This window comes from Coffea arabica, chromosome 2c (genome assembly GCF_036785885.1).
Source record: "Coffea arabica cultivar ET-39 chromosome 2c, Coffea Arabica ET-39 HiFi, whole genome shotgun sequence".
NCBI lineage: Eukaryota > Viridiplantae > Streptophyta > Magnoliopsida > Gentianales > Rubiaceae > Coffea > Coffea arabica.
In genome coordinates, this window is record NC_092312.1 from 65,107,527 (window position 1) to 65,132,522 (window position 24,996).

General features: G+C 36.5%; 1 protein-coding gene across 41 annotated transcripts; it reads left to right on the plus strand.

Annotated features, from left to right (window-relative positions):
* Positions 1-1,011: 1,011 nt before the first annotated feature.
* Positions 1,012-19,268, plus strand: LOC113727460 (uncharacterized). 41 transcript variants are annotated; one of them, XM_072076117.1, is made up of 18 exons: positions 1,286-1,541; positions 1,649-1,748; positions 1,859-1,953; positions 2,152-2,246; positions 3,272-3,315; positions 3,694-3,780; positions 3,910-3,985; positions 4,079-4,152; positions 4,297-4,402; positions 4,494-4,582; positions 4,958-5,043; positions 5,143-5,205; positions 5,622-5,725; positions 5,925-5,997; positions 6,863-6,995; positions 7,105-9,098; positions 12,708-15,019; positions 15,116-19,268. In XM_072076117.1, the coding sequence occupies exons 17-18, from the start codon at positions 13,934-13,936 to the stop codon at positions 15,362-15,364; spliced, it is 1,335 nt and encodes a 444-aa protein (XP_071932218.1). In that variant the 5' UTR covers positions 1,286-1,541; positions 1,649-1,748; positions 1,859-1,953; positions 2,152-2,246; positions 3,272-3,315; positions 3,694-3,780; positions 3,910-3,985; positions 4,079-4,152; positions 4,297-4,402; positions 4,494-4,582; positions 4,958-5,043; positions 5,143-5,205; positions 5,622-5,725; positions 5,925-5,997; positions 6,863-6,995; positions 7,105-9,098; positions 12,708-13,933; the 3' UTR covers positions 15,365-19,268. The 41 variants fall into 41 exon arrangements, 38 of the variants coding, with proteins under 38 accessions (XP_071932235.1, XP_071932238.1, XP_071932237.1 ...); XM_072076120.1 differs by having other exon boundaries at positions 1,286-1,528; XM_072076113.1 differs by having other exon boundaries at positions 1,285-1,748; positions 1,859-1,938.
* Positions 19,269-24,996: the final 5,728 nt, after the last annotated feature.

Here is a 24,996-nt window from a genome sequence, read left to right on the forward strand (position 1 = left end):
GGTACTTTTTTTTTTTCCAAAAAATGTATTGATTTTTCTAATTCTTCTTCCTACTTTTCTTTTTGATTTTTCTAATTTTTCTTCCTAGTTTTCTTTACTTTCCTTTTCTTTTTCGATTTTCCTAAAAAAATGATTTGAAGTGATTTTCTTAAGAAACAGAAATGAAATAAAATAAGCTAAAATAATAAAATTTAAACAAAATAAACTAAAAATGAACAAAAATAAGAATAAAAATGAAGCAAAATAAATGAAAAAATTTTAGTATCTACTTGCCCTCTTTGTGTGAATTTCGCAGAAATTCAAGATAAAGATATAGATACCAAATTACTCACTTGTTTAACCCAACTAGATCTGAATTGACTAGTAAAACCTAATAAATTGAAAAATCAAAGTCTAGAAAATAAAAGGGTTGGTGGGATAAAATTTGAACCCAATAAAATAACTATTGGTGGGATAAAATTCAAATTCAACAAAATAAAGGTTGGTGGAATGAAAGCCAAATCTCACAAAATAAACGGTTGGTGAAATAAAATCCAAACCCAACAAAATAACTGTTGGTGGGATAAAATTCAAATCCAATAAAATAAAGGTTTGTAAGATAAAACTCAACCCCAACAAAATAATGGTTGGTGGGATTAAATTCAAACCCAACAAAATAACAGTTTGTGAGATAAAACTCAAACCCAACAAAAAAAAGATCGGTGAGATAAAATTCAAACCCAATAAAATAAACAATTGGTGTGATAAAACTCAAACCCAATATGGTTGATGGGATAAATGATAGGGTGCATTTGAGTGGAGTATTTCCCTGTTATTTCATAGTTGTTGGGACTAAATGTTGCTCTATTTGATGGATTCTACTCAGGTTTGGCGGTTTGTATTAATTGTAGGAAGTAATGTTAAAAAGTGCTGAAAATCAAATTTCAGAGGACTTCTTGACACTTAGGTGTGCTCACGCCTAACCCCGATCCAAAAAGCCGTACTCAGTCGCACGTGGGAAGCTCCAGAATATTGAGCGATGCAGTGGACTACAACTTTGGAAAACAGTGGTGTCACTCCCAAGCTGAAGAGAGCTATCTGTAATAGGATTTGTTAATAAGGAAATTTTTGGTAGTCGGTTACCAACTTTTCAACATAAGTAGATAACGTGCGAAGAGCTGTGATGACCTGGAGGTTTTCGTCGTCCTCTCACGTGCCGCACATGTGGGTTAGCAGCATTGTGTTGTTCGCGCATGGCGCGGCGGGTTCAGCTCCGTTGGCCTCTTCTCTTTCTGTCAGTAACCCATGTGTCTCCTGCTGCGTTCTCTACCGCATTGATAGACTTGTTTCTCTATCTGGCAGAATCCAATGCCTCTGCTTTCGCCTAACTTCTCTCTCTGCTTCTTCTTGACGATATTGCTCTGTTTCTCTTCTTACTATGCAAGGAGCATTGATCCTCGGTCTCTCGCGGTCTCTGGGTTGCAGTGGTCTCCGTTGTATTATTTTTATCTCTTCTTCTTTTTACTTCCGGTGAAGTGCATGATTCACTGTGAGCTTCCTCTGTGAGTTGAAACCTAAAACTGATATTTTTGCTTTTTGTTCTTTGATTCCCATTTCGAGCTACATAGCGGCCATGCATCCTCTGTCTCTCGCTTTCTTTGTGTTGTAGTAGCCCAAATAAGCTGCCGTCCGTTCGCGGTGCCTCCTCCTCCTCCATTGTACCTTTTCTACCTCTTCCTTTCCGGTGAGTTGCGCTCCTTTCCGGTGAGGTACGCTCCTCCTCCGCCGTTGTACCTCTTCTATTTCTTGTTCTTTGATTCCCATTTCGAATTGCGTAGAGGCCATGCATCCTCTGTCTCTCGCTTTCTTTGTGTTGCAGTAGTCTAGATCAGCTGCCGTCTGTTCGCGGCGCCTCCTCCTCCTCCATTGTACCTTTTCTACCTCTTCCTTTCCGGTGAGGTGCGCTTCTTTCCGGTGAGCCATTGTACCTTTTCTATTCCTTCCATAAAATTCCTTTCCGGTGAGTTTTCTACTTCTTCATTGCTAGGAGTTAGGCATGCCTTTTTACACGCAACAAAAAAAATTGTTAGAACTAGGGTTAACTCCGCCGTTTCTTCTATTCTCTCCTTTCTTTTCTTTATTTCATTCTTTTTGTCTCTCTTTCTTGAACAGAAGACGGTTTTCTTCCCCTCGGCCGCCGCTCCTCAGATCCCTCAAACCCAGAACTACCAACAATAACCACCATCGCCACTTCGCCTTCTACACCAGTATGTTTTCTTCAATGTGACTTTTCTCTGTATGTTTTTAGCCTAGGGTTGATATTTCCTCCTTTGGTGTTTTTCCTCTCCGGTGAGCGTCGATCTTGCCTTTTTTGTTGCAGTGTTTTTTTCCTTTTTTTTGCTTTTTACCTCCACGTTGCGTTGTATTTTGGTTTGGCTGTTCCGTTATCTGGTCTACATGGGTTTGACGTTGGTCTTTGCGTTTTTTCCCCCCTGCGTTGCGCTATTTTTTTTCCCCTTTTTTGTGGTTCTCCCTTGCAAACTCGAGGCTGTGTAGTTGTGTGTCTTGTGATGTGGCTTTTTTAGTCTCTGGACTGTTGCTCTTTTTCCCCCCTTCTTGTCCCCCGCCCTTTAATATTTGTCTAGCGCTCTCAGAAGAAACAAAAAATCATTCTTTCCCCGAGAAAACAAACTCTTTGTTTTTCCAAAGCACTTGCCGATCTATTCCAAGAATTTTCTTTTCCATATGCTTTCGGCCTCGCTGGACTATGATTGTCAAGAAAATAACATTACCGAGTTCTGTTGGTGGTGGTTTCAAGCAATCGTCTTTTTTTCCCAGATACATTGCAGATCTGTTCAAAATTTTATTGTTTTCCAGCACTTTCTATCGTCAGCTTTTTTTCCCTTTCTTTTTTATTAGACATGATATAACTAAAATCATGTATTTCTGCTTTATCTATTCTGTTCTCCATATTGTTGTTGATCCTTACAGTGAGCATTTTTTACAATTTTTGAATGGCATGCTTTTTCTCTTCTTGTGGAATATTTAGATTGGTATTTTGCTTATTGTTAAGTTTGCTTGTTTTTATCCCTTTCTTTTTATTAGACCTGATATAACTAAAATCATCTATTTCTGCTTTATCTATGCTATTCTCCATACTGTTGCTAATTTTTTCAGTGAGCATTTTTTGCAATTTTTGAATGGCATGCTTTTTCTCTTCTTGTGGAATATTTAGATTGGTTTTATGCTTATTGTTGAATTTGCTTGTTTTTTTTGCATATGTTTTTTTTAGGGAACTTTTTGGTGCTTTTGTTGTGCTACGTTCTCCTTCACTGTGTAAGTTTGTTAACTTTTTTATGTATGTATTCTTATCTTTTTAATTCCTTGGGCTCTGTTTTAGTTAGATTGATGATTGTAGAACTTGTAAACTGCTCTTAAGTGTACTCTATACGTGTTTCTGAATAAATGTGTCCATTCATGAACAATTTTCTCTTAATTTTTCCTTTAATTTGAATATTTCTTCATGTTTCCTTTTGTTTCTGGTTAGGTTTTTTACAGAGATGTATTCCTCCTTTCCTTACTGTATCATCAGAAGATTTTAGAAACCTTTCTCTTCAGCATCATTCCCATTTGCAGATGCCATTTCGGCTTTTCTCTCATCAAGAATTCATTGCATAACTCTGATTTGTATTTCCTTCTCTACTCGTTTTCCAGCAGTTTCTCCTCAGAGTTTCTCATTCCTCTTTTGCTTGTAGTGGTCATCTGTTTTCTTGGCAAGTTCTGGCTTTTTTCTATTGGCAGGTGCTCCAGTTCGATATTAAATAGGCTTAGTTCCATCATTTTCATTAGCAACTCCATATTGAACTTAGAAGTTGCCAAATCAGTATTTTCTCTAAAAATGTATTTTTTCCATGCTTTCTTTTAAAACAGAGATGACTAGTGGGATGCTGCTCGTGGATTTCTCAGTATCTGATCTCATCAATTTTTTGGGTTTTCTTTTATAGTGGTATGGCCAAACCTCTTTGGGTTTTTTTCCTCCTTTCTTATCTTATCTTTTTCTCCTTTACTCTTTTAGTATTTTTATCAATTTCATGCGCAGGTGCTGCAATTGGACATTTCTTTGGTTCTTTTCCCTTACACGTTTGTTTCATCAATTTATTGGAAATGGTTCAGGTTGTTATGGGATAATGTAATGAGTTTACGCTGCTTTAGATTGAGACTGATTTACGGATGGTGATTTATAATCTCATGTTATCAACATATAAGACTAACATTGTGATTTATAATCTGATTGTGATTTGTGTGTGAAATGTGCAGGTTAAGTAGGGGAAACGTAAGAAGAATCAGCAGCGATGGCAGTGCCTTTGCTTTCAAAGAAGACAGTGAAGAAAAGGGTCAAAAAGTTCAAGCAACCCCAGACAGAGTGCAAAATTATAACCTTTGTCTATACTGCTTTCAACAAATGACATTCTTAAACCTACTAATGTCTCTGCCGGATTCACCTTATCTGACAGCAACTCAAACACTCGCATCCAACTTGCTAAGAAAAGTGGAAAAGGGGAATACAGGAAGTGTCATTAGTCTTCCCAAGCATAGTAGGAAGGTGAGCCTCTATCTTTGTATCATGAAATAAACGGTAGTATGCTAAGGTGTTCTCTCAAATATTTAATCAATTAGAAAGCTAGGAACCTTCAACTTTGAAGGAAAAAAGAGCAGGGAAGTGAGCACTAATAAAAAAAAAGGAAAGCCTGCCAGTCTATATTTTTACAATGAAAGAGAAATCCATGACCCGTATCAGTTTTCCTATCCCTCGCTCTCCTTTTTTTTCTTTTTTTGTCAATTGAATCTATATCTCAAGAAAGACATGGAAAATTCAGTTCATGCTTCTGAATATCATTGATCAGCTCTCTGTGTTCATAGAAAATTCAACCCAACTCTTTGTACCCGTTTGTCTAACCTCCTTTCCTTGCTTAAGCAGGTCACTCATCATGAATATGAAGTCTAAACAGCAAATGGAAGAACAATTACAAAAAAAGGAAAACCAAAAGTACTGTAATGTTTGCGGTATGTAATTTTGATTTCTGATCAGTATGCATTGTCGTAGGGGAACGATTCTTTATGTGTATATTTCTTGGTTATGTGTAATTGTCTCTATTACTACAGGACCCAAGCTGACATAAAAAGCTAGAGACACCAAAAGCTGTTACACCTAGAGCTGTTACTAAGGTAATTAAACAATGAACTAGGATAAATTTTCCTTCTCTGTGTCATCATGCTGGTTTTTTTAGCTTTTGATCTTTTGTGGAGTGTCAGTCGTGTCTCACCCAACAAGAAGTAGGATTTTTGCCTATTTTTGATGAATGGGATGTACTAGACAGACAATAATCGTGCTCACGAAATTCTCTTACCTTGAAATGGTGTTACTCTTATTCATATCATTTAGGATTAAGTTGTGATTACTAATAGATTAATGCAATGAAACAGAGCAATTGGTTAACCTGAGCAAGGTAAAGTAGAAACAAGGAGAAATTTAACTGTATGGGATGAAGTTTGTCTCTGTACACTGCAGGATGCCTTGTGATTACGGTCACATATAATTTATGTTATGTGTGCTGACATTTGTGATTGGAATTTCACGATAGGGAACAAAGGGACAAGTTCATACAAATTCATCTAATATAGGTGATCTGGTTTCAGAAGGATCTCTGAATCCTTATGCAGATGATCCCTATGCATTTGATTAGAGGTATCCCGTTTCATGTTAGTTCTATTTGAATTGCAGTACTTTAATTAATGTGCAGTTGACCTTTCCTGCATTGGGTTAATAGTTCATGTACTCAGGTGCAAGATTTACTCCATAAACTAGACAATTATTTTTAATTTTTTTGCTACTGGAAATGGAATGGGACAGCTTTTGATTGTTAAACATTTTTCTTTTTATTAAGTATGAAGCGTTTGGGTCGACCGTGAAGAAGCCAGTGCAAAAAAAAAGAAAAAAAAGATTTGTCTACAAAAAAGGTTGCTTCTACCCACTGATTATTCTATAAGATTTATTGCATGCATTGTTTTCTATGTCCTGAGCTACATTAGACGAGGAAACTTTTTTAAACGTTTAGCTTGTTCAATATTGATCTAGCATAATGCTATGAGATCATTTTGGTAAATCTACAGTCTGGCATGACTACTGAATGTTCAGTTGTTCTTGATACTGCTAAGGAGCTGTTTCTCTTAGTTAAGTTGTTTGTAGTATCAAATCACTGCTGCATCTGGATTTTGGCAGGAACTATATCATGCAATAGAAGGCTTTGCAAATGGAGGATGAAACTTTTTAATTCTAGACATTTTAGCACACAAAAAATGTACATTGCAACTGTAATAATGTTCCTTCATCGATAAACAAGAATTAAACGTTTGCATGTGTCTGAAATGCGAAATTGCCTGTTTTCGTGGCTCCAAAACTCTTATCTGGAAGTTTGATTGCTACAATAACACAAAGCTCTTGTTAAAGATGTATGGCCAATATTGCATTCCCCTCTGCATCTTGATTTTTTGTGAAAAGAAATTATGTTTCTCGATTTTTCGTGTCACTTTTGTTTGTGCCTCCAATCTTTTACCCCAACAATGTCGTGCCACGTGAGAAAACTAAAATCAATTGAGGGTCTCTTGTCAACATATAAGACTATTTGTATACCTTGCTTGAGGTCAGGGAATGTATGATTTCCCTAGGTTCATCGTGGATTTGTTATTAGTTATTAGTTTTTAAAAACCCTATGCATTCCTTGGTTTCCTTTTTTTTTCGGTGGTTAATGTTATTTTTGTTATAGAGCATGGATCCGGGTCACTTTTCATGATGATACTGGGTGTGTAAATGTTATTGCATTAGGTGTCGAAGCTGAGAAGCTGGTTGGTGTTAGCACGCTTGACATGTTTGAGGCTGCTGACGATGAGGTTATGTGTTGCTCTTTTCTCATGCATAGATACCTGAACTTGGAGATTGTTCAACTATATGTAGCCAGGTCATTTGGATTTGTCATTAATGAACTTTCTTTTATGCAATTTTAATGGTCTGATTTGTCTACATGGATTCTTGAATTGCCACTTTATTTCGATTCAACCTTTTTGCAGACCTTTAAGTTGTACCATCGTGTGGCTTGTCGAATTGAACTGACCAGGCTCCTATGCTATTTTAACCGTTCATCCGATGTAATCAACAAAGTGACGTGCACTAAATACGCTGTTGTTGCTTGCTACCCAGTTTAGAGTGGTTGTTTTTGGATGCTTATTTCTTGTGCTATCTTGTCAGCTCGTGAACTTCTTTGAGCTTGTAGTGGCGTCGGTATTAGTTTTGAGGCTTATATGCTATTGATACTAATAGCATTTAGTGGTTCTGTTCTTTTTAAAAAATTTTCTTTGGGATGCTCTGTTATGCTGCCAGCTCAGAGCCTTTCTTCTTGGGCTGAGTTCTTAGGCAGCAATAGTATTTGGAATAGTGTTATGCTGCCAGCTCAGAGCCTTTCTTCTTGGGCTGAGTTCTTAGGCAGCAGTAGTGTTTGGAATAGTGATATGTAGACTATAGACCATATGTTTGTTACTTAGACGATTCATTCACTTTGACAATTACTAGACTTTGTTTTGTTTCTGCGTATCTAAAACCTAGATCTTTGTATAGTTCTTTAGCCTTTGGAGTTTTAAGCAACAAACATTCCTCCTGTCCTAGCTGTTACTTTTGTTATTCCAACTTATTACATCTAATAAAGTCAATGTCCTATTTATTTTCAAAATTATATACTTGCTACATATGTTTTATGGGCATCCATAATAAATTATCACCGCGCAGGGCGCGGTTCATGCCTCCTAGTTAGGAGAAAAACTAGGATGAGATTTATGTTGCTCTCTTTGGTGGGGCCCGGCCGAAAGAAAAAAGGAGGAATTCCTTGGCCTTTTGGGCCGCTACCGACGTAAAAGGATTTGTACTTTTCCTAAGGTTTGTCTTTGACTTTGTTTTTGTTTTTTTAAAACAATTAGGAAGAAACCAACAAAAGGGCCACAGTTGTGGACACGTGGAATTTGCTTTTTATTTTTGGTTTGACCAAATTGAAAAAGCATAAGACTCTCTTGTATGCTTTGCTTTGGAGACAATTGAAAGCAACAGAATTCCTTATTCTTTTCTTCTTCTGTTGACCGAAATTGGACAGGCAAAAATTGACAACTTTTCCCAAATTCCTTACGCATGGTTTGTGTGAGAACCCGAGAAAATTATATGTATGTCCTGAAATTTATTTCATTTTATTTACCTTGATATTAGAAACATTATATATAACAAATAATTGGGTAAATTAAATGTCTAATTGAAATTTTATAAAATCAAGAATTTAGAAATATCCTAGAATGGTGGACAAATTTCTTATAGGGATATACAAATTAGAATAAATAAAGTTAGGAGTCAATGCATGAAATAATAAACTACGGGCCTTAGTAAGCAAATAAGCTAAAAGGACGACCAATTTAACCTTAAAGGTTGGATAATTAACCATGCAACCAAGAGAGGAATTGAGCTTCTAGACAACCGAAAGAAACTTAGGCAAATCACTTCAAAACTCTTGGGCGGTGATTGAGAGCAAGCTACAGAGAAATGCTAAGGCAAGCAGTGGAAGTGAGGAAACAAATAGAAAGTGGCTGGCTAAGTTGGTCGGCCACCGAGTAAAGGAGCCTCGAAGTGTCCAGCACCGAATGAAGAATTAGAAGCCGAGTGAAGAAAGCTGTGGAATGTCTGATAATAGCAACAAAACTGAGTGGTGAGGCCTTGAAATTTCTATCACCGACTGAAGAGTGAGTGGTCAGTATTTAGAATACCAACCGAGAGAGTGAGGGAGAGAACTCTGCATCTTTTCTTCCTTAGACAGCAGCAACCGAGAAACAAAACAGAGCAATCGGATAACTTTCCCATTTCTACATTCTTTAGCCGATCAAAACTGAGAGCTAAAGTGAAGGTTAGGAAGAGAAACTTGCTCGTCCCATCACTAATTAGCTCCAGCCGAGAGGAAGAGTCAAAGTTGCTGCAATTTTAGGAGGAACCGGAACTTAAAACAATCTGCCTCTGGTGAAACTTAACGGAGAAGGTAAGAAACTTCAACAATCTTGTGCTACTTATCTGGTATAACTGAAAGTAGTGGCTGCATGTTGGTTTTTAGCCAGGAATAATAATATTTAGCTGAAGGGAATTCTGATAAGGAAGAAAAATGGGAGCTGGACTGAAGTTGAGGAACCGAGAGCTTGCATGGTTGATTTGCAGCCTGTGATTACTGTAAAATGGAAAACTATGTTGGGTAATGCATGTAACATGTTAGCTTTATGTGTTAAGGGGATTTTAGTTGAAGAAACTTGAGGAAAGTTCGAAATTTTGGGGTTGAAACCGTAGGAAGAAACCTGCTGGAAATTTTTCCAGGTTAACCGAGAGAAAGAAAAGAAAAGGTTTCTAGCTGTCCACATGGATTTGTGGCCTCGAAACTCTATGTTAAACTGTAATATATATCATATAATGGCTTGGTCTGAACATGCATGAAAGATTTGAACATAAATTGAAGAGATTATTGGAGAAAATTGTGTCAACGTGACTGCTACCAGAATTTTGGAACATGGCCGAGGGGGGGAATCAGCATCTGAACCAGCGTTGCTTTTCAATTTCCCTTGGCTGTAAGCTTTAGATCCCTGCTGAAAGTACCCTGTAGTCTGATAACCAATCCTTGCTTGTTGAACTTAACGAAAGAAAACTGAAGAAATCTGTGTTTAAGAGCTGAGTGGCTGTCAAAATCTTTCCAGCATGGCCGAGAGAAGGAGTTGGGCATCTGATCAGTTTTTCCTTCGAAGTTTAGTTGCAATTTTTATACTTGTTGTCCAAGATTACCTTGTAAGCTTGTTCATTATATATTTGCATGTTGAGTTGAAGTTAAAACTGAAGAAAGAACCGAATCTTTAATTGTCTTATGGCTGAAGGTTTACTTAGCTAATGACAGAATTAGTTGTGGCTTTTGGGTTGAATAATCCGTTGAAACTAGATGCTAATTGCTTTGGTATATGCTGAAATGAATGTAACTTAAGTATATAGAGATTTAAGCAAGTGAAAGAATAGAGTTTTTGCTTAAAAGCTTGAAATAACATTACTGGAAATTTGTGATTTGTCTGTCTACTTGGGGCATATGAAAGTGAAAGGAAAGACTTGAGAAAACAACAAATGTTGGACCGTTACACTGCTAGAAAATTTAGTTGGGGAATGCAATAGCTGAAAAAGTAGTAAAATTTAAACGAGATTTAAACTATTGGCAACTTGGAATCTAGTTTAATCCAGAAAGAAAATAATGAAAAGTCAATTTGCCTTAATCTTAGAATATTGGATAGAAAATGGTTTAATCTTAGGTTAAACGTTTTATAAGACTATAAACTTGGAATATGTATATTTCTTGGTTTAAAATGATAAAGTCAATAAGTCAAAATGAAATATTGAATAAATATTGAATCTCTTATATTTTATATTTTAAAGTCAAACTTGACTTTAATCGATCAAATAATATGATAATAAATAATAAGTGAGCATCTACAAATTATATATTTACTTTGGAATTATGAACTTATCCCAAGAAGTAGCTGTGAGCCAGGAAATGAACACGAGGCTCGAGAATAATTTATTTGGATATTTGGTGAGTGTTTTCCGAATTTATGTGTTAAATTGCTTATGTTTACCTAAGTGCAATTATATGGCAAATGTGTTTATTATGAAATATTGCTAAGTGATTCATTGCAAAGTGTATCTCAATTGTCCCTCGCCTTCTAAGTCGAGAGTGTACTTTATCGCACTCGGTTTAGTTGAGATTGAAGGTTGATAATTGATCAAGTGATGTTGTAAGTGTGCATGACTGTAAGCCGTGTGTGTACTTTATCACACTGGCTGAACTTGGTCCCAAAACCCTTTGTTCAACGGATTATTCGAGCCAGCAAAAAGGGCTCGGTCGGATAGGACGGTAGCTTTGGGTAAGTGTATTGGTATGCTCGAGTATTACCACGGAGTAGCAGATTACTGATATTGATATGGCTATCCAAGTGAGGGAAGTGTTTATTGTTTTGGAGGTTATAAGGAGGAGTTCGGCGGAGTGTGTAGTGCATTGAAGTGGCTCTAATGCAAGCACCGTATCCTTTTAAAAGTGATTGTTCAGTGAAGTGTCTCCCAATTGCTAATGAAAGTGATTGTACAGTGAAATATGCACTATTTGCTTAATTGTATTGATTCATGTGATTATTAAATGTTTCTTGCATGGAAACCTCACGGGCGTAAGCTTACCCTTTTAGTTTTGTTTTTCTTACCGGAATCGGAGATTGAAGAGTGATTGGATTGAACTAGAAAATTATTTTGGAAAGATTCGTTATTCTGTGTATGTAGTGTAGGCATGATCTTTTTTGAATTTTGAGACGGTTGAATTTTTTTTTAAGTTGGTGTGATATTAAGAATGGATATTTAGAACAGATATTTTATTTCTTTTATTGGACAAATTTATGTTTCAAACTGATTGGAGATGTACTTAAGAGTGAATGTTCAGTTGTCCAATGGTAATGTTATCTCTGAAGTTAATGTGAATGAGTGAATTCTGGCGAAAGCCAGGCAGGCGATCCACTAACTTCTAGGGTATGCCCTAGGGGAAGGTGGGGTCGTCACAGTTTGTTCTCCATTAATGGAGAACTAATTCCCTAATTCTAGTCAAGAGGACAACTGACGATTTGGTTTGGCAAATACTGTGAGATCTAAATTATTTAAATTGCTTCCTTCATTTATTGGTATTTATATATTTTCTACTTTTAATTGTTATAACTTTTGTGTATGATTGAATAGTACGCAATATTTAATTATTCACATAAGTTATTTTGCTAATTAGGGGTAGTTGGATCCGTAATTGTTCGATTACCTCTGTCCCGGTAGCAACTGGCATAATTGGATTATGTTAGGAGAACATACGATTTAGTTTAAACAAACTCTCGTAGCGTGTTTGTTAGTTAAAATTGATTTTTTCTAAACCTTAATACAATCTAGAAATTAAATTCTATGGTCGTACCTAAGATTGTTTCGGGTTAGAGAAATAGTTAACGGTCATATTTTGACTATCGAAAAAGTAAGAAAAAACTGGTTGTTTATCGCGTGTATGACAGTTATAACTAATTTATCAATAAATGTTGAAATTTTATGCGAATCGATGATCAATGCATGAATTATTTCTGAAGTGTACCTTTGGTTAGAGTTCTCCTAATTATTTCTGTCAATTAATTATTTTTCGCATTTGATTTATGTAGTCCATTAGCATTTAATTCTAAAACCCCCTATTTATCTCGACTCGAAGGAAACAAATTTATCCCCAATTTTTGAGGAGACGACCCTACTTACTATTGTCTACTAGTTAGTGACTTTTGTCAGATAATTAATTCTGATATATCGGATTAAACAAACTCTTTCGGAATAGGGTGAATCAAGTAATCTATTGCATACCTAAAGTCCCTACTCCAGTCCTAGAATTGATTATTGACTGTTTTAAGTGGTAGTTAGGTTTTATTATTATTATTGTACAGGTTCGATAACCTATCAATTTTTGGCACTGTTGCCAGGGACTGGTGCTTGAATTATATATATTTTTTGAGTTCAGTTTCTTCTTGGTGTTTTTGCTAGTTTATGCCTCGTTCTTCTCACACAGGTGAATTGATATACGACCCTGAAATTGAGAAGGCAGCGCGTAGGCGTAGGCAAGAGACCAAAAGACGAAAAGAAGGGCAATTATTTACTGCAAACGAATCAATAGAAGATGAATTTAGCATGACCAACAACCGAACATTAAGGTAACTGGCTGCCCCGGAGTTGACCCACCAACATTTGTGCATTACATTCCCAACTTTGGCTGAAAATACCTCATTCGAGCTGAAATCAGGGTTAATTCACCTCCTACCATCGTTCCATGGTCTCTCTGGTGAAAAACCCCACAAACACGTTCTGGAGTTCGAAGTGATTTGTTCTAGCATGAAACCTCTTGGGGTAACTGAAGAGCAAATTAGACTTGGAGCCTTCCCTTTCTCTCTCAAAGATGCAACGAAAGATTGGCTATACTACCTATTTGTAGGTAGTGTTACCACATGCGCACAATTGAAAAAAAAATTTCTAGAAAAATTCTTCTCTGCATCCCGGACTACAAGTTTGAGGAAGGAGATATGCAGCATTAAGCAGTACCTCAGGGAGTCCTTGTATGATTATTGGAAAAGGTTCAATAAGTTGTGCACTAGATGCCCACAGCATCAAATTAATGAACAACTATTGATCCAATACTTTTATGAAGGGTTCCAGTCATCTGACAGAAGTATTATTGACGCTGCGAGTGAAGGAGCACTGGCAAATCAGAAACCGAGGGAAGCGTGGGAGTTTATTGAAGCAATTGTAGAAAACTCTCAGCAATTTCGCTTTCGTGAGAGTAACCCTCCTCTATTACCTACCCGTAGGGTCAACAAGATAGAGACGTCATCTACTCAGCAGCAACTGTCAGAGTTGACGTCTTTTGTTCGGCAATTAGCCGTAGGGAATGCGCAGCGAGCGAATGTCTGTGGAATTTGTACAAGTATGGATCATCCCATAGATGCATGTCCCATCTTGCAAGAAGATGGAGCTGAACATGTAAACATGGCAAGATATTTCAACACATACAATCCGGGTTGGAGGACCCATCCCAACTTCAACTACGGAAATAGGCCATATAATTCATTTGGAAATCGTCCTCCAGAATTTCAACAATCATGGCAACCAAAGCCTTAGCCTTCGTCTGCAGATTCAGGAGAATCTTTTGGCGACATTGTCAAGAGTCTGGCCATTAATACTACTCAGTTTCAAAAGGAAACGAGAGCGGGCTTATTGGAAACTAGGCCGGGCATAAAAGATATGGAGACTCGAATGAGCCAAATGACAACTGCCATTAATCGCCTAGAGTCTCAGGTTTTTAAAAAATTACCATCACAACCCAAGAGAAATCTAAAAAATGGGAGTGCCATGACACTGAGAAATGACAAGGAAGTAGAGGGACTTAAGTTGGCAAACCTAAAAAGTAAAAGTGAAGAAGAGATAGAAAAGAAGATTGAAAATGAAGAGCGCATTCACGAAGACCCTAAGGTAACACTTACTCCTTCAATTCCTATTAAATCTAACTTACCTTTTTTTCCTTGCAGGTTGGAAAAGACAAAGAAGGCAGAAAAGAAAAAAAAGATCCTGGATGTGTTCCGAAAAGTGGAGATTAATATTCCCTTGTTGGATGTTATTAAGCAGATACCGAAATACACGAAGTTTTTGAAGGATCTGTGCACTCATAAGAAGAAGCTAAGAGATGATGAAAGAGTGGCGGTGAAAGAAAATGAGTCGGTTATATTTCAAAGAAAACTTCCACCAAAGTGTGGGAACTCAAGTATGTTCACAATTCCATGTAAAATAGGGGATGCCCCAATTAAGAAAGTAATATTGGATTTGGGGGTATCGATTAACGTGATGCCTAAAACCATCTATGCCTCTCTAAATCTTGGGTTGTTAAAAGGCATAAGTATCATAATTCAACTAGCAAACTATACCAATACTTATTCAGAGAGGTTAGTTGAAGATGTTTTCGTACAGGTCAATGAGTTAGTTTTTTCTGCGAATTTTTATGTCTTAGACATGGGGGATGAAAGGTTATTAAATCCGTCACCTATTTTGTTAGGTATATCATTTTTTAACATTGTTAGGATAAAAATAGATGTGAATGAAGGTATTCTATCAATGGAGTTTGATGGAAAAATTATAAATTTCAATATTTTTGATGCGATGAACTACTCGGAGGAATCTAACTCTGTTTTTGCTTTAAGTATTATTGAGTCCCTTATACAGAAAACATTTGAATTGGATAGGGAGGATGCACTGAGAGTGGCTTTGGCGAAACATCTCGAGTTGGAATTAACTCTTGATGTGAAAATAAGTGATGAGTTATACCGTACCGTTGAAGTACTGTACTCACTCCTACCCATTTCTTCAAGATATGAGCTGACTTCTCTCTTTGTGCCAGAGACTCAGAAAAAGTTGATGCATTTTATTGTGTAGGCACCCAAGTTGGAGCTTAAGTCTCTCCCGAAACATCTGAAGTATGCATTTCTCGGGGATAAGGAGACACTACCGGTGATAATTTCTGCACACCTGTCATTGAGTCAAGAAGACAACCTAGTTCGTTTTCTTCAAGATCATAAGGAGATGATTGGGTGGTGTATAGCAGACATCAAGGAGATCAGTTCGTCCTCATGCATGCACCGAATACGGCTCATAGACAATGCAATACCAGTGAGACAAGCGTAACGAAAATTGAACCTACTGATGATGGAAGTAGTTAAGAAGGAGATACTCAAACTCCTGGAAGTAAGAATCATCTTCGCCATCTCAGACAGCCCATGGGTGAGACTAGTTCAAATAGTTCCGAAAAAGGCGGGAGTAACTATGGAAGAGAACCAGGAAGGCAAGATGGTTCCGGTCAAAAATCCCACAGGATGGCGCCAGTTCATCGACTACCGGCGACTGAACGCCGTGACCAAAAAGGACAACTTCCCTATCCCTTTTATTGATCAGATGATAGAGAGGTTGGCTGGTCATGTTTATTATTGTTTTCTTGATGATTTTTCAGGATACTTCCAGATCGCGATAGCACCAGAGGATCAGGAGAAAATCACATTCACATGCCCATTTGATACGTTTGCCTACTGGAGGATGCCTTTCGACCTCTAAAATGCTCCAGCAACCTTCCAATGGTGCATGGTAAGTATTTTCTCCGAATATGTAGAAAAGATTATTGAGATATTCATGGATGATTTTAGTTTATATGGGGATAATTTTGAGAAATGTCTTGACAATCTAACTTTATTTCTGAAACGGTATATAGAAACAAACTTAATCCTTAATTGAAAAAAATGTCACTTTATGGTGGATCATGATATTGTCTTATGACATATAGTATCGGCTAAAGAAATAGAGATAGATAAAGCAAAAGTTGACCTTATTTCTGCTTTACCTTATCTCGTAAGTGTACGAGAAATGCGTTTCTTTTTGGGTTATGCAGGGTTCTTTTCGAGATTCATCAAGGACTTTTCAAAAATTGGAGCACTTTTGTTCAAATTGTTCCAAAAGGATGTAGCATTTGATTTCACCAATGAGTGCAAGGAGGCATTTAATAAATTGAAAGAGTCGTTAATATTACCTCCCGTCATTCAACCTTCAGACTGGAGCCTCCCATTCGAAATAATGTGCGACGCGAGTGATTACGCAGTAGGAGCGGTGTTGGAGCAAAGGATTGGCAGGACGGCTCATGCAATCTACTATACATTGAAAGCGTTGAATGGAGCTCAACTTAACTACTCTACGACGAAGAAAGAATTATTAGCTGTTATTTTTGTACTAGAAAAATTTATGTCTTATTTATTGGTTGCAAAAGTAATAATTTTCTCTGATATGCAGCCTTAAGGTACTTGTTGTCGAAAAAAGATGCAAAATCAAGACTCATCAGATGGATATTGCTCCTGCAAGAGTTCGACTTGAAGATTAAAGATAAAAGTGGGACAGAGAACTTAGTGGCTGATCACTAGAGTTGCTTGCTTGCACATAAGAAGGAGCAGCCATTGAGAGAGGAGTTTCCAGAGGGATAACTACTTGCTTGTGATTCATCTACACCTTGGTATGCTAGTAACTAATCAATTACTTGCAGGTTGGTCAAAGGCTAGGAAAGACAAATTGAAGAGTGATGCCAAATACTATATCTAGGGCGATCCCTACCTTTGGAGGCAAATTTCAGATCAAGTGCTAAAAAGGTGTGTAAATGCAGGTGAATCTACTCCATTTTAACTTTTTGTCATTTATTTGCGTGCGGAGGGCATTTTGGGCCAAAGCGAACAGCTCGTAAGGTGTTGGAGAATGACTTTTATTGGCCCACCCTTTTTAAAGATGCATATTCATTTTGTAAAACTTGTGATAAGTGTCAAAGAGTGAGGAATATTTTTCGTAGGGACCAAATACTTCAAATCCCTATGTTGTTTGTTGAAATTTTTGATGTATGGGGTATAGATTTCATGGGTCATTTTCCCTTGTTTTTTGGTTTCCTATACATCTTACTTGCTGTTGATTATGTCTCTAAATGGGTGGAAGCAAAAGTCACCCAAACTAATGATTCTAGAGTGGTTGTAGAATTTTTAAAGTATAACATTTTTGTCCGTTTTGGAATGCCGAGAGTTGTGGTGAGTGATAGGGGTACACACTTTTGTAATAAAACTATTGCTGCCCTGCTCTGAAAATATGGCGTACTCCACAAAGTATCTGCGCTATATCACCCGCAGACAAATGGTCAAACCAAAGTGTCAAATAGGGAGATCAAATCAATATTGTAGAAGATGGTGCGCTCCGATAGAAAGGATTGGAGTTTGAAATTGGAAGATGCACTATGGGCGTATCGCACCGTGTATAAGACGCCGATTAAGATGTCCCCGTATACACTAGTCTTCTGTAAGGTTTGTCATCTTCTAGTGGAGTTCGAGCATAAAGCGTTCAGGGCAGTAAAACAATGCAATATGGATCTTGAAGAAATAGGGGTCCAAAGAAAATTGAAACTACAAGAACTGGAAGAAATTAGGAATGAGGCATACGAGAACGCAATGATTTATAAGGAGAAGAGCAAGATTTTTCATGATCAACAAGTCTCAATCAAATCATTTGTAGTAGGGCAAAAAGTCCTCTTGTATCATTCAAGACTTCAACTTTTTCCCGGTAAGTTGCGTTTTCGTTGGATTGGTCCATTTATCGTTTCTAATATTTTCATTATGGTGCAGTGGAGATCCAAAATTTGAAAATGGATATGAAGTTCGTGGTGAATGGCCATCGTCTCAAACCATACTATGAAGGATTCTCCATTGAGGAAGTCGAATTCATACAACTCGAGGATCCAATTCATCCTTTTTAAGAGTTTCGGCCAAATCTAGCCAAAGACGTTAAAGAAAGACGCTACTTGGGAGGCAATCCAAGACTATTTGTTCTAGTTTTCTTGTGTTTTTTGAGTTTTTGTTAAGTGGTAGTGGCATTTAGTGAGTTGTTGTTTTGTGGCAGGTGCTGGCAGTTAGGCGTGTCCACGCTAAATGATTACGTCTAAAGAACGAAATTGAAAATTCACAAACAGAAGACTCTCCAGTAGTTAGGCGTGACCACTTGGAACTCAATTTCGAAAGATTGGTCAGAAGACTCCATATGAGTTAGGACCCACGCTAGGTGGTCACGCTTAAGATCCAAATTTTAGGAGGATGGTCAGAAGACTCGTAGGCAGTTAGGCGTGCCCAAGCCTAACACAGGGGTTCCTTGCTTTTTATTTTTTAAGAAAAAGGTGAAAAGATGAAATTGCCCTCATTTATTATATATATATAAAAAAATTTCTTAAGGACCCGTTGCCCCACTTTTCTTTTCTTCTCTTTCTTTTTCTTTCTTCCTTCTTCTTTCTTTTCCCATAGCTGTCCGCCGCCACCCATTTCTGAACTCCTCCATCGAGCCGCATCTTCCTCCGCTGCCACACCAAGCCATCACCACGGTTCGCTACCGTCTCCCCTTCGCTATCCGCCACCGCAACTCACTGCCAACAAGCGCGCGGCTCAGCGCGCATCTCACTTGCGCACACTAGCAAACTAGGCGCAGGACCTGCTCGCGTGCCCTCTTCCTTCCTATCGTGGTAGCAACAAGAATGCGACCAGCTCGTTTACCAGGCACTCGACTCCAGCTCGGGTGACCTTGCACACGAGCCTAGCGTGCGACCAGCTCGCCAACCAACGCCCAGGCGTAGCTAGGAACCCAGTAGCGCCCCAGCAGCAAGCGCACGCCTCATTTGCGCGCGTGCGACCTCCAACTCGTGTGACCCAGGGCGCATCTGCCCACCTTTCCGCACATGGCTGTTGCGCGCGGCCTCCTTCATTGCCGCCTCTACTTTGTCGCCATCATACCCGCTGCTTGCTCTTCCCTGAGGTGTTTTCTTTCTTTAATTTTGCTATCCCTTTTAGCTGAGACCAGATTTCTAGTTTTTGAATAGCTGAGGACATATTTTTAAATTTGTAGCTGAGGCTAGATATTTTGATTTTCTAGCTGATGACATATATTTTGTGCTTAATTTGGGTGCTGTGATTTTGTCTGTGGTTGCTGTTGACTATTTGCTAAATTTTGGATTAAATCGGTGGTATTTGGGGGAGTCTTGCTGTGTTTACCTGTTTAATTAGATTTTGGGATGTTTATTGTCTAGTTCTCTAATTGTTGGTATTTGGAGCTGTGATTGGGGACCCCTTTGTTTAGTTGGCTGCCTGTTGACTCACTTTGAGCACTTGTACCCTGACCCCTGCCTTGTTCACTGATATCAAATGGTCAAACCAAAAAATAAAAGCAAGAATAGACCTTCCATCTTCACCTCATAGCCTACTGTGCCTTTGAGTAGGTCTTCCCAAGCGACTGTTCCAAGAGGCCTCCGGACTCGCCATAGCCGGAATAGGGAGGTTCGCATCTCCTCTCCGGCCCACTTCGGCGGCCATTTGACCTTTACTAGGGCTGTTGGTAAGGAATGGTATGCCGCTGCTTGCACAAAGAAGATTATTCCTTGCAATGCGATAATTGCGTAAATATATACAATGCGATAATTGGCATATGATCTAAAAGTGCCCTATTTAAATATCGGGGTAAGTCGAAAATGATGTGCAATATATATTCATATTATTAATGCAATAACTAAAATTTAAACATGCTTTTTATAAAAGGCAATTTTTTCTAAACGAATATCATGCCAAAACTCTTATTTTCTAAGGTTTGTGAATGCAAGAGAAGAGAAAAGAAAGAGAGGTTAATTCAATTAATAAATAACACATAGTACGTTGGAACAATAAAATGATACAAAAATATAAAAGAAGAGAAAATGAGTAAAATCTCTCCCCTCGTATCTAGTGTGCCTAATAGGGTAATGTTGACTCTATCCTAGGCTATTTTTAACATGGATGCATGAGATTAAACTCACTAATGCATCTAGACTTGATAAGATTTCAGACTCCCAAACTTTCAGACCAAGTGGCAAAAGGTCATTAATCCTAACACCTTCAGTTGGTGGTTCGAGTGATCTCTCATACATTGCTATGTGCACGTCGTGCCATGGCCACATGTCCAAGTGGATCGATTCTAATTTTAGTAGGGAGGAGTGGTGTGATAATCACTAAAAAAAAAAATCAAATGAAGGGTTATAAAAAAAATAGCGTATGCATGTATAAAGTGTTCTTTTGAGAGGAGGGATTAATATTAAGTACGTGTGAAGGATCTAACGTGATATTCCCCCCATCCTTAACAGAAAAGCACAATAACATGAATGAAAGTAAAAAAAAATCATCCATTACATATACGGAGAGCAAGAGACAATCATGTGTGTGAAATACAAAAAATTCTAAAAAAGTAAAAGAAAAAGAAAAAATGCAACCTAAACATCCCAATGTGATATGTAAAAAGATTAGACAAAGAAAAGAATCGACTAAACCAAGTTTTTGGATTCTCTAAATTCCCCAATGGAGTCACCAGTTGTCGCGCCCCATTTTTTTAAAAATAACTTTATTGTGTTGAAAAATGTATTTATTAATTTTAGAAATAGAATAAAGAAAAAAGGGCTAAAATGGGATTTAAAAAGTGCGACGGTTTTGGTCAAAATAATAGTCTAAAAAGGATTTTTTTAAAAAAAATTGAACTCGCTACTTGGTATTGAGTTAAGGTGTACTAAGTCATCCAAAATATGTTTTTAAGATAAAAAAAATAAATAAAACCCTTTTTAGGCGACTCCAGATCTTTGAAAATAAGATAAAAGAGCTCGGGAGTCACAGTTGAAAAAAGGGAATGCAAACATTTGATCTAAGGCATCTTTCAACCTAGCCAAGACTAGTTGCGAGATTTAGTTGAAAATTTTCTTAATCTAACCTATAAAACTTATCACATTTGGGCGTTTCTATATGGATGCAAATCTAGACCTGATGAATATTGAGAGGGTCGAAATATCTCTTCAAAGTTTAATTGGTATAAATCACATTAATTGTGATGCCCAAAATGATTTTTAGAAGAAGTCATGAATATGCAAAAGATGAGACTCGAAGAAAAGAAGAATTATAATATATAAACATACATGACATAAAAGAGAGGAGTGCAACATAATGGGTACAGGGGATCTAAATTCGTGACTCAATTTTCCTTTCTATAGAGGAGTTATGAGTGTGTTATGGCTAAAAAGTCATACTCGTCTATTTCTCATATTTGAAGGGTGACTCTTCTAATCTAATCAAACAAATGGACTAACCTATTTTTATTTTTTTAAATGGAATGCAAATCTAAATGTCATGTTTCGTGCACATAGGGGTAAAGGAGATAATATATAGAGAAAATATCATGTAAGATGAGAAAATGGTCTAAAAATGAAAAAAAATGTATGAAATGTTATGAATGTCATGCAAAGAATATGAATCTAGCGCGAGACGACCTAAAGGGTCTAGTATTGAATTAGCCAATTTCTACAAGACTTAACTAGCGTTAGATTAGTGAGAAATCAGGGAGAAAGACCACAATTAGCGCTAGACTAGTGTGACGACATCATGCGTTTATTATAACTAAATAAATCTTATAAAGCATAATTAACACAAATAAATACATAATGTATATAGGACACATAACACATACACATAATTTCTAAATGCAAAATTCTAGTGAAAGAGAATAAACACGCAAGCACACAAGCATGCAAGTACAAAAGCAAATAAATGCAAATAAAAGTCTAACTATTATATTCGGGGTTCTAACTACAATCTAAAGGGAAAAATTTTAAAAATAATAACCTAAATATTACATTTATCTAATTAATTATATTTTTTGACAAAAAAATTAAAACTTATCTATTACATAACCTAATTAAATACATGTTTGAACACCTATCTATTATAATTTGGCATTTAAATGCCTCTTAAATAATCCTCAAAACTAAATAAAATAAATGAAACTTAAAATGAATAAAATAAACTATTAAAAAAAGCACTCAAAACATACAATTATACATAAAAAAAACATAAGAGCACATAAAAGAATTTAAAATAATAAAAGAGGTTACCTCCCTTGAAATTGTGGTTAAATGGGGTGAAATTTGCCTTATTTATACTCTAAAATTAACAAAATGATCAAGGTACCAATTTAATTATAAAGAAATGAAAATAATCATGAAATCTATCAATTAAAGCACTTAAATGAAGTATAATTAACAATTAAAGAAGAAAAGTAACTTATATTTAAGAAAACAAAACTATAAGGGACCTAATTGCAAAAATTAAGAAAGTTTTTATAATCAAATTATAATTATTACAAAGATTAGGGGTCAACAATTAAAGGAAAATAGAGTTTAGGGACCAAAATATAATTAAATTAGGAACCTAAATTGAAAGAAAATAAAAGTTTTTAGAGTCATAGTATAATTACTCAAAAGTCTAGGGACTGTAATGCAATAAACGGGATCAGATTTCTTGAGATAAAAGGCCATTTGGGCCATGTTCATTTCTTCTTTGGGCCAAAGTCTCCCAAGCCCAGAGAAATATCCAAGGAAAAATACACAGGCTAGCCCATAAATTTAACCAAACAAACCTAATCGAAAATGCATGGGTCATGGATTCCAAAACCAAGTCAAAACCCATCAGAAATAACTAAAACCCACTTCCAAAAATCCAAACAAAATAATGCAAACCCAATTCTCATCTTATTTTACTAAACCCAACAAACCATTAAATCACCTAAAAAAATTAAGACCTAATTATGTCCTATAACCTAGAAATAATTTGCTCAAAAACACATTTAAAACATGCAAAAGGGGATTAAAACTTAAAAGGGGCAAAATTGGTTCAATTTTTTCAAATTTTGGGCCATAGTGGAATTATTTAGAAAGTGAGGGGCCAAAGTGTAAATTTTCCAGATTATTCATGCAAGCTCATCACAGCTTTCTTCTACCTTTCTTCTGCTGCAACTTTGCAACCCATTCTATCACAACAATTCCTACTCTAACTGAAAAGAAAAAAAAACATCGATTTATCAACTAAAAACCTAGCACAAGGATTTCAACCCATTTTTATTTAACAAAACCCAACTACAAATTCCACTTCTTGGGGGTCAAACGAAGAAAGACAAGCAGGAAGAACGTGAAATCAACTCATGGTGGAACCAAGGAATATCCACCGGATGCTGAAGATTTTCTGATCAAACCATCAAATCATCCAACATCATAGCATCTTCAAACCCTTTTGTGCGAATTCCACCCATGAAAATAATCTTTCAACGCATCACAAATCACAAAAAAATCTAAGAACCTAATTCATGCAGACCAACTCATGTAATGACCCAACAATCTCATGAAATAATGTTACATAGATTAAGAGGGAAAACTATCATCACCTACCAATGATTGAGGCTCGAATTGATGTAATAAAAGCTGAAAAATCCCGAAAAAAGTCGCTGAAACGAAGCTGAACAAGTTCTGTTGCAAATCTTGTAGTGCTGATAATCCCTTGATTTTGAGCTCGGATTCAAAGTATTAACGATGTTTTTTGGGGAAAGTTTCAAGACAAAATTTGTTGTCCTACATCTACAGATAATGCAGAAACAAAAGGATCGCTCAAAGGGTTAAAATCAAAGTGAGAATTTGGATCCAAAGAGGGCTAGTGCATCAGCCTAGTATCAAATTTTCCAGAAATTTTTCTTTCTTTTTTTCTCTATGGTTTTTCTTTCATTTCTCTCCTTTTTTGCTTTTCCGCTGCCTCCCTCTTGTTTCTTTTTACCCTAGTGTTGCGTTTTTTAAGCTTTTTATAGGAACAAGGGCTGTTAAACCGTCATATCAATGGTTCTTAAAAAACAGATTTTGTTGCAAATTTTGGAGCCATTAGATGGCTTTATTCTAGAAGATTATTGATGTTTTATATTAAGGCTAGGTGGCCATGTACTGGGGGGCTTGAAGGGAAAGAAAAAATGCAAAAAAAAAAAGCATGAAAATTGGTCCAAAATGCAGCTGCAATATTGTACCATGTTCATCTTCATGGCTTCTAGCACGAAGCCATGAAGATGATGCACGCGTGAGGTACTTTTTTTTTTTTTTTTGACAAGAAATGGTACTGATTTTTCTAATTTTTCTTCCTTATTTTCTCTTTCCTTTTCTTTTTTGATTTTTCTAAAAAAATGATTTGAAGTGATTCTCTTAAGAAATAGAAATGAAACAAAATAAACTAAAATAAACTAAAAATGAACAAAAATAGGAATAAAAATGAAGTAAAATAAATGGTAAAATTTTGATGTCTACATCTTTGGATAAAAAATAATTTTGTATGCTTTATTCTTTTAGAGATAAAACATCCAGTGTTATAAAGAAACACAGACTCTTGTTAATTTCATTGTTGCTTCCCTTTGTGAACCAACTAGAGGTGTAGTATATTCTTTTAGCATTCAAGTCAATATTCTTAGCAACTCAATTGAGACCAATAGACAAAGAACAATTAGAAAAGATGGCTGACTCTAAAAATGGTTCATTATCAATGGAAATTAATGTTTCCTAGTAAAGAAAAGAGGGTTGCGTTTTAACATATATTAACATGTGATTTGATATGGATATTTTTGTAGGCATATATATGAGTGAATCTAGATAAGTTGATTCACTCTTTTCTTATTTTCTTCATGATTTTGAGTATTAATTAGACTTGTTAAGTGTACCACATTATACTAGTAATGGTCTTTTCACATTCTTGGCTCAAAAGAAAATGAGTAAATTTTATGTACACTCACTTGATTAGTTGATTCACTCATCTTTACGATCTTGAACATCCAAAATTAGACTCCTGTCAAGTGTACTATATTACATATTGATAAGGTTAAAATACAATAAACCC